Source organism: Diceros bicornis, chromosome 3 (assembly GCF_020826845.1).
Source record: "Diceros bicornis minor isolate mBicDic1 chromosome 3, mDicBic1.mat.cur, whole genome shotgun sequence".
NCBI lineage: Eukaryota > Metazoa > Chordata > Mammalia > Perissodactyla > Rhinocerotidae > Diceros > Diceros bicornis.
The window spans coordinates 24,716,174-24,732,276 of NC_080742.1; the positions used below are offsets into that span (position 1 = coordinate 24,716,174).

Genomic DNA, 16,103 nt, shown 5'->3' on the forward strand with positions numbered 1-16,103 from the left:
TGGTCTTGGGGTTTGCTTCCGGGATAGCCCAGCGAAAGACACAGCATTATTCGTATAAACTGAAGACTTAAAGAAAGAAAAAAAAGAAATGTCCATCAACAGATGCAAGGCTAAATAAATTATGGCACATCCATATAATAAATAGTATGCATCAATAAAAATGAACTAAAGATAGCTTCTCATCACTACTTGAATGAGTCTCACCGAACTTAATTTTGAGGAAAAGATGTTAGATACAAAATAATACATACTTTATGATTATATTACTATAAAGTTTAATATGAGGCAAACTAGTTCATGATACTAAAAGGTACCATGGTTGTTCCCTTTGGGGAGAAGGAAGGGTGAATAGAGACAAGAACAAGGGGGCTGATAATGTTCCATTTCTTAGCATCCATAATGTTACATGGGTGTGTTCACTTTGTGATAATTCATTTATTTTTACCCTTTTTCTGTATATATATTTCAATTAAAGGTTTTTAAAAATCTACACATTCATCATAGGGAATGCAGGAAAAGCAGCATATATAACAGGGAGGGCAGGAGTTAGGGAAGAGAGGGTAGAAAAAGATGTGGTGGTAGCATTAGCTCACATTAAAGAGGGTCCCTAGCCAAAGATTCAGGGGCCGCCATGAGCCCTCCAGCTAAAATAAATAAAATAAGCAAAGGCAGGTCCCAAGCCTGACTCCTGAGTTGGGGGTAGATGGGATTGGAATCTCACTAATTTTCGCGCACTGCTCTTTTGTCTGTACCTCGCCTCCACATTCTTCATTCTTAGTCTAAGAGTAGATTGTTCCTTGCTGAGCTGCCTTGAGTGCTGAAAATTTCAGCAATAATATGTAGAATCTAGATAGAGAAATCAGTAAAATATAAAGCATTGGAAGCATTAGCGATGCTAACTTTTCAGGAGAACTGAAAAGTGTTCTTTTCAACATAACAGCCTAAAAAAGCGATGCTCTTTCAATAGCTTTTCTCACTCACTTTCACCGTGCACCTTAGGTACTTACCGAGCATTTTTCCTATGTGAGATGAGCACCTAAGACTTCTAGGTGGGGCTTGCTCCAGCAGCTATGCTCTGTTGATAAAGAACCCTGAAAATGCTTCAGCAATTTAGCTCCTAATTGGTAGGTACATTGATTACTGATAGCCAGGGATTCATTCTTATTCTTTCCTCTCTTCCTGCTGCATGGTTTGTAAAAGATTCTCTTTGCTCTAGCCAAAGGATTTGATTTCTTTACCCCTTGACCTCTGACAAGGTCTTTCAAGGGAGATGCCATTTTCTGTCTTCTCACCTCTGTCTTTAATCCAATTCATCAAATTAGTTCACAGAAACCTCAGTGCGGGCCTGGTTGTAAAATGTTGTAAAATTGGAGCCATGTTGCTGTTAGCAGCTTGTTCCGTCTTCATTAGTGTTTGTGAATGTGAACCCAGGCAGTGGCAGTAACGTTCTCATTACTGAAAGCCTGCTAAGAGCCACATTATTGTCTTCCCTTAACTGGACTTCTGGCTGAGAGAAAAGAATAAAGAACTGATTTCATTTTCTCCTGCCATTGACCTGTGAGATTTGTCAGGCATAGAGTTGCCTCGTCTCCACCAAATGGGCTCTAGGAGGGCTGATCACCTTAGTATTAAACTTCTCAAGTAAATCCATTCGAAGCTGGGGTCTGAACTAATTGGATAGTGAACTAAACTGAGAAGTCCTTCTCCTGACTTGAGGCCACATCAGGCTCTTTCTGAAAAGTTAGGACCTGATTTTGAGGACCAGAGGAGTGAGGGGCTTGAAATTAGACTTTGGAGAAGGTCGTAAGTCTTTTTGAAAAAAAAAAATCCTGCCCCCTTTAGTTTGGCTTTTTTCACGTTGTTGCAACAACAACAAAGGGTGAAGTGAATTATTTTTCCATTTTGAATGATGCTCACTCCCTTGGTGGGATTCAAGTGGAGAAATAGGAAACTCCCCAGAGTTTCCTCACCCTAAAGAACCTGATCTCCAGAGAACCATGGTTCCAGTTCACTGGACTTGAACTATTTCCCAGGTGAGTTATTTAACTTAGAGGCAACTCTAAAGGCATCAGGAAGGCAGCAGGATCACTACCGTAGGGCTTCAGGCTGCTCTGACACTTGAAGTCACTCCAGCAGCACCTGAGAAAAAGCTTGGTTTTTTTACCTGCCTCCTGACTACCCAGGCCAGCATCACGTTTGGAATAACCATTCAGGAACGGGATATTCTCACTTGTGGAATATTTGACAGACATGGTTTACCATTTTTCTCCTAGATTCTCCTTTCATGCTTTCTCATTCTAGTATAGACACGGCAACCCTTTATTCCAAAGTAAAGATCAGGGCACTTCTGCTGACAATGAATTTTTCTTTAGAATTTGTAACGTATTCTTTTGAAGTACTTTAATGTGATTTATGGATTTAAAAGATTTAGACACTAGACCATACTTTGTTACATATTTAACAAAATAAATTTAGTAAAAGGGAAATTTATGTTAAAAAACAAAATTCCACCAAAGGACTATTTTTTTGTTCACCACCTACTTATCAAGCACTTGTTATAATAATTTCAGCAGTATCATTTTCATAATTTATTTACTTTGCAAACTATTCTGCCTGACCTTGCTCAATTATTCTTTATACTTTTTTTAATTTTATAATTTATTTTTATCAAAGTAATGTATGTACATAATTTTTACATGTTCAACAAGCTTATAAGAACAATGGTCTCTTGCTTCGCCCTTTCCCAGGTCAAGTGCTTTCTCCACAGTTATTCGCTCTGACTCTTAATAATGTCCTCCCTCTATTTTCTACTTCTGGAACTCCTGTTAATTAAATGTTGAAATTCCACACAATATTCTCTAATTTTCCTGTTTTATTTTCTACTTTCCATCTCAGCATTTTTGTCAAACTTTGAGAGGTTTCTCAAATTTATCTTTCAATCCTAATATTGAATTTCTATTTCTGCTATTAAATTTCCAAAAGTTCATTCTTGTTCTCTGGCTGTCTTTGTTTGTTTGTTTGTTTGTTTGTTTTGCTGAGGAAAATTCGCCCTGAGCTAACATCCTTGCCAATCTTCCTCTCTTTAGTATGTGGGCCACCAGCACAGCATGGCTGCTAACAGAGCGGTGTAGGTCTGCGCCTGGGAACTGAACCCGGGCCGCCAAAGCAGAGCACACTGAACTTAACCAGTAGGCCACCGGGGCTGGCCCTAAATGTTCCTTTTTAAGAATATACCGTGCCTATCTCAGAGATGCAACATCTCTTATCTCTCTGAGCACATTTTTGTTTTAAAGCTTTTGTCTTTTGCTCCCTGCATTGTCTCTATCTACCCCAAGTTTCTTTTTCTGATTGTTTCAGTCTGTCTTTAGCGGTAGAAGTTTACTCAAATGTCTGGTGATCTTTGATTGTCACTTTATGTTTTCCTTTTCTGTTATTATATTTTGAATAGGTAATCCATTCACATGCTTCAAATTGTAAAAGTATATGAAAGAATTCAGTAAAAGATTTCCCATGCATCTGCTCATTTCCCATCTCTTGCCCTTTGGTAACCACTATTCTTGGGCATCCTTCCAGACTTCCTTTATACACATCAAAGAAAAAAGAATAGATTTTTCTATTTTCCCCATTTATGTAAAAGATAGCGTATTAAATGTTATATAAATACACTGTTACACCTTGCTTTTTTACAGATAACAATGTGACTTTTAGATTTTTGTATAGCTCCATAATATGTGGCACATAGAACTCTTCCGCATTTCTTTTCATAGGTGCATAGTACTCCATTTTATTCATTAGTGATCATTTCTAATTTTTTTCTCTTCTAAACAATCCTGCAATAAAAAACATTGTAAAAAAATTATTTCACAATATGCAAGTGTATCTGTAGGATATATTTCACAAATTGGAATCACTAAGTCAAAAGTTACATACATTTGTAATTTTGAAAAATTCTGTCAAATCATCCTCCACTAGAGGTGTACCAATTTATCTACTCACCACCAATTTATCTAACTCCCACCAGCATAAGGGAGTTCTTGCTTCACAAGAGTCTCATTAATAGAATACGTGTATAAATGGAAGGTACTTTTACTTTGTGTATTAGTTTTCTATTGCCTTTGTAACTAATTATCACAAACTTAGTCACTTAAAGCAACACAAATTTGTTTTCTAACAGTTTTAGAGGTTAGATCCAAAATGGATTGTGCTGGGCTGAAAATTAAGGTGTTGGCAAAGCTGCATTCCTTTCTGAAGGCATTACGTGAGAATCTATTTTTTTGTCTTTTCCAGCTTCTACAGGACATCGTAAAGGGACCATTATTCTGCTTATGACAATTTGCATTTTTCTTTATTTTGACTGATGTTGGACATATTTTCATGTATTTAAGGACTATCTGTTTTTCCCTCTTGGTGAAACCTGGTCATATTCTTTGACTATTTTCCATTCGTTTATTAGAATCTTCTATATATTAGAAATTAGACCATTATCTATTATATCAGTTGTAAATATTATTTCCTAGCTTGTCATTTATGCTCCTATATTATTTATGTTGGTTGTTATTGAGAATTTGTTTTAATTTCATATAGTTAGGTTTAATATTTTGTTTTGTAATTTCTGCATTTTCCATACTCATTAAAAAGGACTTCCTCAACTCCAATATTAAAGTAATCCATCCTTTTTTTTAAAATTTCTAGCACTGTATGGTTTTATTTTTCACATACAAAATTTTCATCCTTTTAGAATTTATTTGGGTATAAGTTATAAAATTTAGATCCAATTTATTTTTTCCAGTTGACTAAACAGTTACTTAATATCATTTGTTGAATACCCTTCTTCACTTGTTTGAGATGCCACCTTTATTATATGCAAAATTGTAGCAGGCAGTGGGTCTATTTATGGATATCTCATTCTACTCCATTGGTTTTTCCATATATTCATGTGTCCATATCACACTGATTTAACTATTGAGGCTTTATAATATGTATCAATTTCTGGTAATGCTAGTGCTCTCTCATTGCTCTTCTTTTCTTGGCTATTCTTACTGATTTATTTTTCCATATGAACTTTGGGATCAACTTGTTTAGTTTTTTTTTTTTAATTGTTAGTTTTATGGAAATTTATTAATTTTTATTTATTATTATTAAAATCAATTAAGAGAGGATAGAATGTTATCTTTTCCTATCCAAGAATGTGGTATGCTTTTTATTTATTCTATCATTCTTTTGAGTCTTTCATTAGTGTTCATGTAGGTGTTTCAAATATTTTGTTAAATTTATCCCGAGTTTTTTTATTTTTTTGATGCCATTTAAATGGAGTGTTTTGCTGATTATAATTTGTTTTTATAAACTATTTATCTTTTCTAATATATCTTAGCAAATCTCTTAGTAACTCATTATATATCAACAGAAGCAATTGATCATAACTACATTCCCAGTCCCCAAATATGATAATCAGGAGAAATAAATACTTACAGCATTAGTCCCCTAGAATGACAAGATTAATTAATATATTTTATTTGTGTTTGGAATAGTATAATCCCAAATTTTAATTTTTAAATATTTTTATTATTAAATGCTAAATATACAAAGAATATACTTAACTCAATGCAATTGACAAAGCACAACAATAAAATAATCATCCATGAAAAACACTCCAAACAAGAAACAGAATATAACAAATTGGTGCCCACCTTCGTGCCCTTCCCTGTCCCATCCCTCTGCATGCCTCCACCTCACCACATGTGCTCTATGCTGAACTCTGCCTTTATCATTCATTTGCTTTTTCTTTAAAGTTTATCACTTCTGTATGTATCCCCAAATAGTATGTTTAGTTTTGTTCATCTTAGAACTTTATAAAAGTAGAATCATATAGTCTTTTCACACAATATTGCTTCTAAAATACATCCATCTTCTTTCCTATAGCTGTTACTGTCATTTCACAACACTATAATATTGTGAATAATCCACAAAATAATTTTTTAGTGCTGTTGGAAATTGGAATTGTTTCCACTTGTGTTTCACTTGTAAACAGTACTAATAACATTCATCTACATGTTTTTGGTATATCTGTGCAAGAATTTCTCTAGGGTATGTGTGTAAGAAGGTGATTTCTGAGTAATATATATGCAAATATTTAACTTTAATACCAAATTATATGCTCCAAATTGCTGTGTATGAGTTTCTTTTGCTCTATATCAGGAATGTGTAAACTTTTATGGAATAAAAAGTTCATGTGGTTTTTATAGAATGCATCATCTGGTAAATATTTTAGGGCCATACAATCTCTAGTGCAACTATTCGACTCTACTGTTGTAGTGGGAAAGCAGCCATAGATAATATATTAACAAATGAGCATAGTTGTGTTCCAATAAAATTTTATTTACAAAACAGGTAATAGGCAGAATTTAGCCCATAGACCATAGTTTGCCAGCTCCTGCTCTATGTCAGTGTTGCTACTTCATATTTTTATACTTTTTAATAGCAAATATTTTAGCAAAAGAAAAAGTGAGATAAAGAATATGTGACAAAATATTAACAATTAGTTAATTCTAGGTGATTCCAATACAATGGTGTCCCATTATACTTTTTTTCCATCATTTCTGTAGGTTTCAAGGTTTTCAAAATATAAAGGTAGGGAGGTAAAAACTGATGCAAGTCTAAATATATTCTGCCCCTCTTTCTTAAAATAGCCTCATGAAAAATAGTGGCAACAGTATGTAAAAGCCAGAACTAAAGTCTTTATTTAACATCTTTAAAAAATTTATTTATGCTTAGAATTTTCAAGCAATTAAGAAAGAAACATGGGAATTGAAACATTATTACTAAATTTTCAGGAGTAGGAATCAATATCAGAATTCTTATATTACATCAAACTAAGTTTGTTTATTCTACGCTTAGAAACAAATTATTAAAAATTTTAGAGGGCCGGCCCCGTGGCTTAGCGGTTAAGTGCACGCTCTCCGCTGCTGGCGGTCCGGGTTCGGATCCCGGGCACGCACTGACGCACCGCTTCTCTGGCCATGCTGAGGCCGTGTCCCACATACAGCAACTAGAAGGATGTGCAGCTGACATACAACTATCTACTGGGGCTTTGGGGGGAAAATAAATAAATAAAATTATAAAAATAAAAAAAATTTAGAGACTCCTTTCATATGTTACAAATAAGTAGAATGTCGAATATTTTAACACATTTTACAACAAGCATAAAAACCTCAGATGTATTATTTTGTTATTCTCCACTAGGCAACCAGTCTCCCCCAATATTCAGTTGATATTAGATGGTTTCCAGAAAAGATTTGTAAAAGAAATGTTTTACATCGTTTTTTGTGTGTGTGAGGAAGATTAGCCCTGAGCTAATATCTGTTGCCAATCTTCCTCTTTTTGCTGAGGAAGATTGGCCCTGCACTAACATCTCTGCCCATCTTCCTCTATTTCACATGTGGGACACCTGCCACAGCATGGCTTAGATGAGTGGTGCCTAGGTCCACGCCCGGGTTCCGAACCTGTGAACCCCTGGGCCACCAAAGCAGAGCACGCGCATTTAACCACTACGCCACCAGGCCTGCCCTGTGTTTTACATCTTTAGTGTTTATATTATTAGCATTCGTGCCAACAATCTTATCAATAACCTCTCCAGCTCAGAACACACAAAACAATCAGTTTTATCATCTATCAAATATATTACTTTTAAGAAACTTTACTTTCAAGAATAGCTGGGAAAATAGTAAAGAATTTGAATTAAAGATGTAAAACATATTCCTTTTACAAATCTTTTCCAGTGTAATCTAATAACATCAACTCAACATTGGTGGAGATTGATTGGGTAGTTGAAAGTAAAAAAATTAATAACACATCTGAGGTTCTTATGCTTGATGTAAATGTATTAAAATATTGAACATTTTACGTATTTGTAACACATGAAAGGAGTCCCTACAATTTTTAATGAATTTTTTCTAAATGTAGACTAAACAAATTTAGTTTTATATGACATAAGAATTCTAGATATTGACTCCTACTCCTAAAAATATAGTAATAAATGTTTCAACTCCTATGTTCACTTGTCCTAACAGATATTAAAGCATAGTCTAAAGCTGTAGTGGGCCGGCCCCGTGGCTTAGCGGTTAAGTGCGCGGGCTCTGCTGCTGGCGGCCCGGGTTCGGATCCTGGGCGCGCACCGACGCACCACTTCTCCAGCCATGCTGAGGCCGCGTCCCACATACAGCAACTAGAAGGATGTGCAACTATGACACACAACTATCTACTGGGGCTTTGGGGGAAATAAATAAATAAATAAATAAAAAATTATAAAGCTGTAGTAGTTACAAAGAGATCGTACAGCTGTGGAAAGAGATCAAGAGAAACAACAAATAACGTAGAGAATTGAGTATCATGCAATTTCATATCTGGAAAGTGCTACAAATCAGTGGAAAATAATCAGTTTTCTTCATATTTTTTATATTTATTTGTAATTTTTATTTATATTATAATTTGCAGATTACAGAGTCAGAAAGGTTAATTTGCCTAAGGACATACAACTATTAAAGACAGAAATAAGAATCACACATAGTCCAAAACTCCAAAAGTGTGCATTCATCCACTACATCATTCTGTCTCACTATGAACTTGAAGCCAATCCACAACTGAAGTACAGACACACACAGACATATGTGATGGGTTTGTGGAATGTGGCAGAAAGCTAGGTGAATGTTAGTAAAGTCAATTGCGGTTGAGATAACAAGATCACTAAGAGAAAAAGAAATCACAATAAGTGAGGAACAAATTTGGCATATTAGACTACACTTGCTAACAGACTTTACATGTGGTATAAAACCTTACTGTAAATCACCCAACCCAGCCCTCCAGGGGCACCTATGAGTCCAAGGCAGGAGAGGGCTATTTGGTAAAATATGAAGTTTTCTTCACCAAGGACCCAAGTAACTCCTTCAGGGTCCCTTTTCCTCCATAAAATAACTAGACCCAAGAATAGTAAGGTGTTTATTCATTGGCTGGAACAACATGAGCCCCAGAGAAGGTGGAATGGAGCTCAGGGAGGAGGCAGCACAGACAGCAAATACCCACAGAGTAAGACTGCAGTGTCCTCCAAATCCCACTTTCTCATTCCATACTGGGATTGTAGTTGGGCACATTAGCTAAACTACATTTCCCAGCCTCTCTTGAAGTTGGGTGTGGCCCTGGGACTAATTTCTAATGAATGAAATGTGAATGAAAACATGTGCCACTTCCAGAGTTATACTTTTAAGAAGCAGATGAACCTGCTTCATACTCTCCTTCCACTGGGTGGGTACCGATGAGGAGGAGGCCCTAGGAATTGGCACAGCCTCAAGATAGAAGGAGCCTGGGTTCCTGAATCACCATGTGAAGGAGAGATACTCACCAATCAAGACCTTAGACTGCTGCATGAGGGAGAAAGAAACTGCCATTATGTTTGAAATGTTAAACAGTTTTGAGTCTATTTACCAACACGTGCAGGCCTACCTTGACTAGTAGAGTTTGTCTATGCATTGTATGGACATCAGCAACATTCTTCTTCTACTTCTAAGGAAAGAGTTAAGATTGGTAGTGTGAAATACTAAGCACACAGTAGACCAAAGCAGATGGCCTAAAAATGGATGATCAGAGTGGCAGCAGACATTGGCAAGAGAGATATGATGAACAAACAGCTGGAAGAGAGGACACTTAGATGCTCAGAGAGCTGCTGCTCTTAGGAACTCACAGAAAGCTGTAAGAAAGGGACGGGGCTGAGGGTAGGTCATTTGGCTGAGGGCTACTGACCCTGAAGAGTTAGGATCAAACTTTAAAGCATAGTTATCTAGCTTCTACATACTGTTGGTGCCTTTGAGATATCCAGGTCTTATGTGTTTATGCAGATAGGAGCATGCTATATATAGACACATGCATATATCTAGTAAGAATGAATATACTCCAAAACATGAAAACATTAGGGTTGAGGGACTATGGGTAGGTTTCCATTTTTTTCCTTCTGAGTCATCTGAACTGTTTAAAAGAAGCATACCATACATTTATAATGAAAACATTTTTCTTCATTTTGAAGGAGAAAAATTCTTCCTATTAATTTTAAAATCTCTCGAAAATATTTAACATTTTGGTGGTTGTAAATAGATATGTAATAAGAATGGGACATGAAGTTTTGCCCAATTCTTGTTGTGAAATCTTTCAAGAAATTAATATTTACACTCCACGTAGAAGATGACTACATGTTTGCCAGTTCCCCTGTTACATGATAAGCTCCTTTGAAGGCAAGCACTGTGTTGTGCTTGTGATTATCACTGGCACTTGGCACACAGGAAGCACTCAGGAATGTTAAGTGAATGAATTTATGAATACATGAGGACTCTATTAGCTTTAATGTGTAAATTCAACGGTAATTGATAAATTATTTCAGACTCAGAATCCCTATTCCCTGTTATTTCGGTTTTGTTAAGTGTAAGACGTAAAGTAATTGACTGATCACACCTAAGACACCTAAATAGTGTTCTTTTTTTTTTTCCTTTCGCTTTACACGTCACAGCTCCATTCAACCCAAATAAAGATGCGGATAGCATTGTGAAGTTTGATACTTTTGGAGATGGAATGGGACGATACAACGTGTTCAATTTCCAGTACGTGAGTGGCAAGTATTCCTACTTGAAGGTTGGTCACTGGGCAGAAACCTTATCATTAGATGTTGATTCTATCCACTGGTCCCGGAACTCAATCCCCACTTCACAATGCAGTGACCCCTGTGCCCCCAATGAAATGAAGAATATGCAACCAGGGGATGTCTGCTGCTGGATCTGCATCCCCTGCGAGCCCTATGAATACCTGGCTGACGAGTTTACCTGTATGGATTGCGGCCTTGGGCAGTGGCCTACTGCAGACCTCTCTGGCTGCTTTGACCTTCCTGAGGACTACATCAAGTGGGAAGATGCTTGGGCCATTGGTCCAGTCACCATCGCCTGCCTGGGTTTTCTGTGTACAAGCACGGTTGTGACTGTTTTTATCAAGCACAACAACACACCCTTGGTCAAAGCATCAGGCCGGGAGCTCTGCTACATCTTGTTGTTTGGGGTTGGCCTGTCATATTGCATGACATTCTTCTTCATTGCCAAGCCATCACCAGTCATCTGCACCTTGCGCCGACTAGGGCTGGGGACCTCCTTTGCTGTCTGTTACTCAGCCCTGCTGACCAAGACAAACTGCATTGCCCGCATCTTCGATGGGGTAAAGAATGGCGCTCAGAGGCCAAAATTCATCAGCCCAAGTTCTCAGGTTTTCATCTGCCTGGGTCTGATACTGGTGCAAATTGTGGTGGTGTCTGTGTGGCTCATCCTGGAGGCTCCAGGCACCAGGCGGTACACCGTTCCAGAGAAGCGGGAAACAGTCATCTTAAAATGCAATGTCAGAGATTCCAGCATGTTGATCTCACTTACCTACGATGTGGTCCTGGTGATCTTATGCACTGTGTATGCCTTCAAAACGCGGAAGTGCCCAGAAAATTTCAACGAAGCCAAGTTCATTGGTTTTACCATGTACACCACATGCATCATCTGGTTGGCCTTTCTCCCTATATTTTATGTGACATCAAGTGACTACAGAGTAAGTCTTTGAATGGTTTTTTCTTTTCCTTCTTCTTTTATCCTGCCAATGTTACAGACTTTTTATTTCATCTCAGCAATTAGGTAGGTAATTATAAATGCCATGATGAACTGCCATATTATATATGGAAATTAATTCAATATGTTTTTCAAGCATTTAATTAGTGCCTACTATGTGCAAAGCATTGTGCTAGGCACAGGAAGGAAGAAAATGTAAATTGCATGGTCATTCAAGCAATTTATAATCTAGTGGGAGAAAAACGTAATACACACACACACACAAACACACATAAAACTTTTAAATATAGAAAGTGACTGACAAGAGAATAAAACAAACTACTAAGAACCTGGTGCGAATACCTAAAATTAGACCCAAGAGGACCTGGCTACCACAGATTGATCTGTAAATTACAACAGACTTGCAACATTAAGCCAAGATCAGTTTAAAGATCTAAAAACTTTCACTCAAGCTTCAAATAAGCATCATTAATTCTCTAAAACAGATTAAAATACAATGTTAATTTGTTATACTTTTTCCACAACTTTCGTTCCTATAGACATATGATGTATCTATATAATCCTTGAACTAGTTAAAAATTTTACTACATATATCCAAGTAACCAAATTAAGTCATTATTTATATAGTCTTTAGTAATATATCGTTCAAATTTCTGGGCTTGAATATAATTACTATCTCTTCTGAAAGAAACAGTTCATAATTCTATCATAATTTCTCAAATTGTTGAAACCATCCATTAGTTTCTTTAGCATTTATAATTCTGATTTTAATATCTTACGATGAGTTAGTATAAGAATTTTTTTTCTCTTGAGGCAATTGGTTTTTATTCTTTATATTCCTCAATTTGTCATAGATTAAAGTTCTCCAGAGTCATAATGGTTTCCTCGTTACACCATGATTTCACAAAATGAAGTGCCTCTGTAGGTTGTAATAGTCCCAAATCTTCTGTTTATCACCAATTCCTATTTTACCAAAATCTTGAATATCATAGCTCAAAAAGAAGACAAAGCTATTTAAAGCGTGGGATTAAGAGAGTGGCAAAGCTTAATGTATCTAGTCTATTAAATTATTCACAACCATTTGACTGGAACCTATGGACTACGTTAAAGGAGGAGCAAGAAAAATAAAGAACATAAGTTCAATGTTGGGGGAATGGTCATGCTGTCTAAGACCACCTATAAAACATTTTGAAACTCTGTCAGAAGACAAAACATCAGAACTGAATCAGCAAAATCAAAGGCCAGATTATATGAACCACAGGGGAGACTGAACCTTTAGAATGTGGGGATGAAAATGGAGAACTATAGTTAATGTATTTTTATGCCCCCATTTCTCTCTTCTGTCCTTATGTACACGTCCACTCCTAGAGATCTGTAAGGATTTTTTTTTTGTTAATTCTTAGGAAGCCATCCTTAGCAGACATGAGTTGGGGTATTGGGACTACAAAATAGCTACAATATTAAGTATTCTACCTTGGACATATGATTAGAAACTATTCATTCTCAAAAAAGCTAATAAAAAATAGAGTAGAAAATACTACTAAAAATAAACAGCATTATAAAATTTTAATTTTATTGAATGCATTAGCATTTATTTCTAAAACACAAAAAATCACTTTTTTCCTTTAACATGATAGCAATGTAGTCAATCAACTGACTAAATGGAATTAGTTGAAGATACCAGAAGTTTCACCGCATGGCAGAAGTCATAAGGCAAATGGGGCAGATGTTGTGGAGTTGAGTGTTTTAAGGTCCAGGCTAATTAAGGCACCCAATCACACTGAGATCATCTGAGGCCTCACTTACTCCTTACAAATCATGCCAATCCTAAATTTACAAAAGAAATGGGAAGGCAGAATGGAAACTGCAACATGGTGGTTTTCAAATTTGACTGCACATTGAATCAACTGCGTGGCTTTGGAAACAATGAGGATATGTGGGGCACAGCCCCAGACATTCTGATTTAATTGGCCTGGTCTGTGGCCTGGATACCAGGAGTTTTCAAAGCTCCCCAAGTGATTCTAATCTGCAGCCAAGATTGAAAAACACTGCTCTAATGAATCACCTGCTCCCCTTGTCCCACAGATATCTTTAGTTTGGCCTGCATTGTTTTGAAATTCTTTCAAATCGTTGTCAAAGTTAGCAAATTGAGAAATTTTACATAAATATCCAGATTCTTGGCTTCTCTTAACAAAGTAAAACATGTGAACACAAATTCCTACATGCAACAATTAGCTGGACCTGAATAGTGCTTATGCCTCTAAACAGAGCGCTCTCGCTCCTGTGGCGCACAACTCCGGCCAGTCCCTGATTTCTTACACCTGGCTCCCTTCACTTACTAAGCTGCATGGACCCTATAAGCATTTGAACTTGGGACCCTTGTTCTAGAAATTCCAGAATAAGACTGAGATTTAAAATTTCCCAGACGGAAACCATGTGGCTCCGATAGAATCAGCAGCATTAGAAAAGTACCTGATAATTTAAAGGCAGCCAGAAGGAATTTAGACATCAGTCAACAAGGTTTATGACTCAGTGCTTTGCCACCCATTGTGAGTTATAAACAAATATAAAGCACTATTCCAGTCTTCAAAAAGCTTATGTCCCAGCTGGTAAAAAATAACAAGCATGAAACAATGCAAGATTAACACAGAATAGTTTATAATTAAATTGGTGACACAAACTCTTAAATGCCTACGGGTTTCAAAGAAGAGTTGGATCAGTAAGAGCTTGGTCTTTCCAGGAATACTCTGGAGGAGGTGGGATTTCATGCTGTACCTTGGCGGGAAAGTGCAATTAAGTTAGTTACAGAATGTAGAGCATATAGGGAATATTCTTGAGACAAGACAGAATTGAACTAAGCAGAATACAGTAATATTGGTCTTACTCAAGTGGAAGATGAGTTGGGGGGTGTAGTGAGAAACTAACGGGAATTGGCAACTTCGTCAGAGTATAACAGCCAGAGGAATTCGTTTAAATGATGTTTAAGGGCGTTGAGATTTTGCAATTTTTTAATTTTTCTTGTTTTCTTTTGGTTGGTTGTTTGCTCAGGCAAAAAGTGATATGATGAACGGTAAGAGAGAAAGAAAGAAAGAAACTCTTCCCGATCAACTCTGATTGAGTTGACTCTGAGACCTGACTCTGCTAGATGCTTTGCATACATGAACTCACTTATCCTTATTAGCACCCTGGAAAGCAAATTTTCTTATCCATCAGAAAGATGTGTCAACAGGCTCAGAGGATAATTAACTTCCCAGGTGGCACAGTTAAGAAATAGTAGGACAAGTTTTTTGATCCAAACCCATACCTTTCATATTACACTACAAACATCTATCTTTATTATGAAGGATGGATTTGTAGGAGTAAAGCCTAGAACAAGCAAGACTAATTGAAGCTATTACAGGCATTGAAGATAGAGCAAGCAAGAAATTGGGTAAAAATTAAAAAATTCAAAGGATCTTTGAGAAATATCCAGGCCATCTCCTTCTGTATCACAATGAAACCAACCCAGATAGTGTAAAAATCAAACACTGAGTCATCAGGGATCCAGTACATAGTTTAAATGGTGTAAATAAAAACTAGGTCATGTTTGGGTGGAGAGTTATCCATAAAGGAATTAATTCATAGTAATTACTGAGTGTTTTGTTCATTCATGTCTTCCAAATGTATTTGAGCACTTATGGCCCTTGGAGATCTAGCTATCAACATAATCAAGTCTCTCCTCTTTCACAACTTACAGTTAGTATGGAGTAAGGGAGGATAAATGGAGAGTAAATAATCCACAAAAGAAAATGCAGATAATTCATGCAGCGGTAATTGCAAGATGGAACGAAAAAGGGGTTATGCTACTGTGGTGCTTCTCAAACTTTAATGTGCATACAACTCACCCAGGGATCTTGCTAAAATAAAGATTCTGATTTAGTAAGAAGGGATGTGGCCCAAGATTCTGGATTTCTAGCAAGCTCCCAGGTGATGGAGATGCTGCTAGACAAAGGACCATACTTTTTGAGTATCAAGCTGCTGGATTGTTATTGGGGTTGGGGCAGGTGCAGCACTTTACCTACTGTAAGCAGAGACTTTGGAGGTGACTCTACAATTTTGACAAGGTTCAAATACTTACAAAGAAATTCCGATTTTCCCATGTTGACCATTTAGAAGATTTAAAAAAATATGTATCAAATCTCAAATTCTTTCAAAAAATGTTTGCCACTCCTACTAGTGCCTATTTCATAACACTCCACTGAAGGATGGGAAGGAGCCAGCTGTGGGAATTCTACGTGCTAGACAGAAGAAACAGCAAGTACAAACACCCCTAGGCAAAAGTGTCTTAGAAAAGAAAGGTGTATATGGCTCCCTTTGAGTAGACAGAAGAGTGATTTTATATGAGCAGTAGGCAGGGGAGCTAGATCATGTAGGACTTCATAGGCCATAGCAAAAAGTTGAGATTTTATTCTATATGGGAAAAGAAACCATTGA

The 16,103-nt window shown here is 36.8% G+C and overlaps 1 protein-coding gene across 1 annotated transcript in view; it reads left to right on the forward strand.

Annotated features, from left to right (window-relative positions):
- The window catches only part of GRM3 (glutamate metabotropic receptor 3), a 97,755-nt gene that overhangs the window by 64,972 nt on the left and 16,680 nt on the right, over positions 1-16,103 (forward strand). The window contains exon 3 of the mRNA XM_058524679.1: positions 10,547-11,613. Coding sequence (XP_058380662.1) covers positions 10,547-11,613 — 1,067 coding nt within the window. The remainder of the gene's footprint in view (positions 1-10,546; positions 11,614-16,103) is intronic.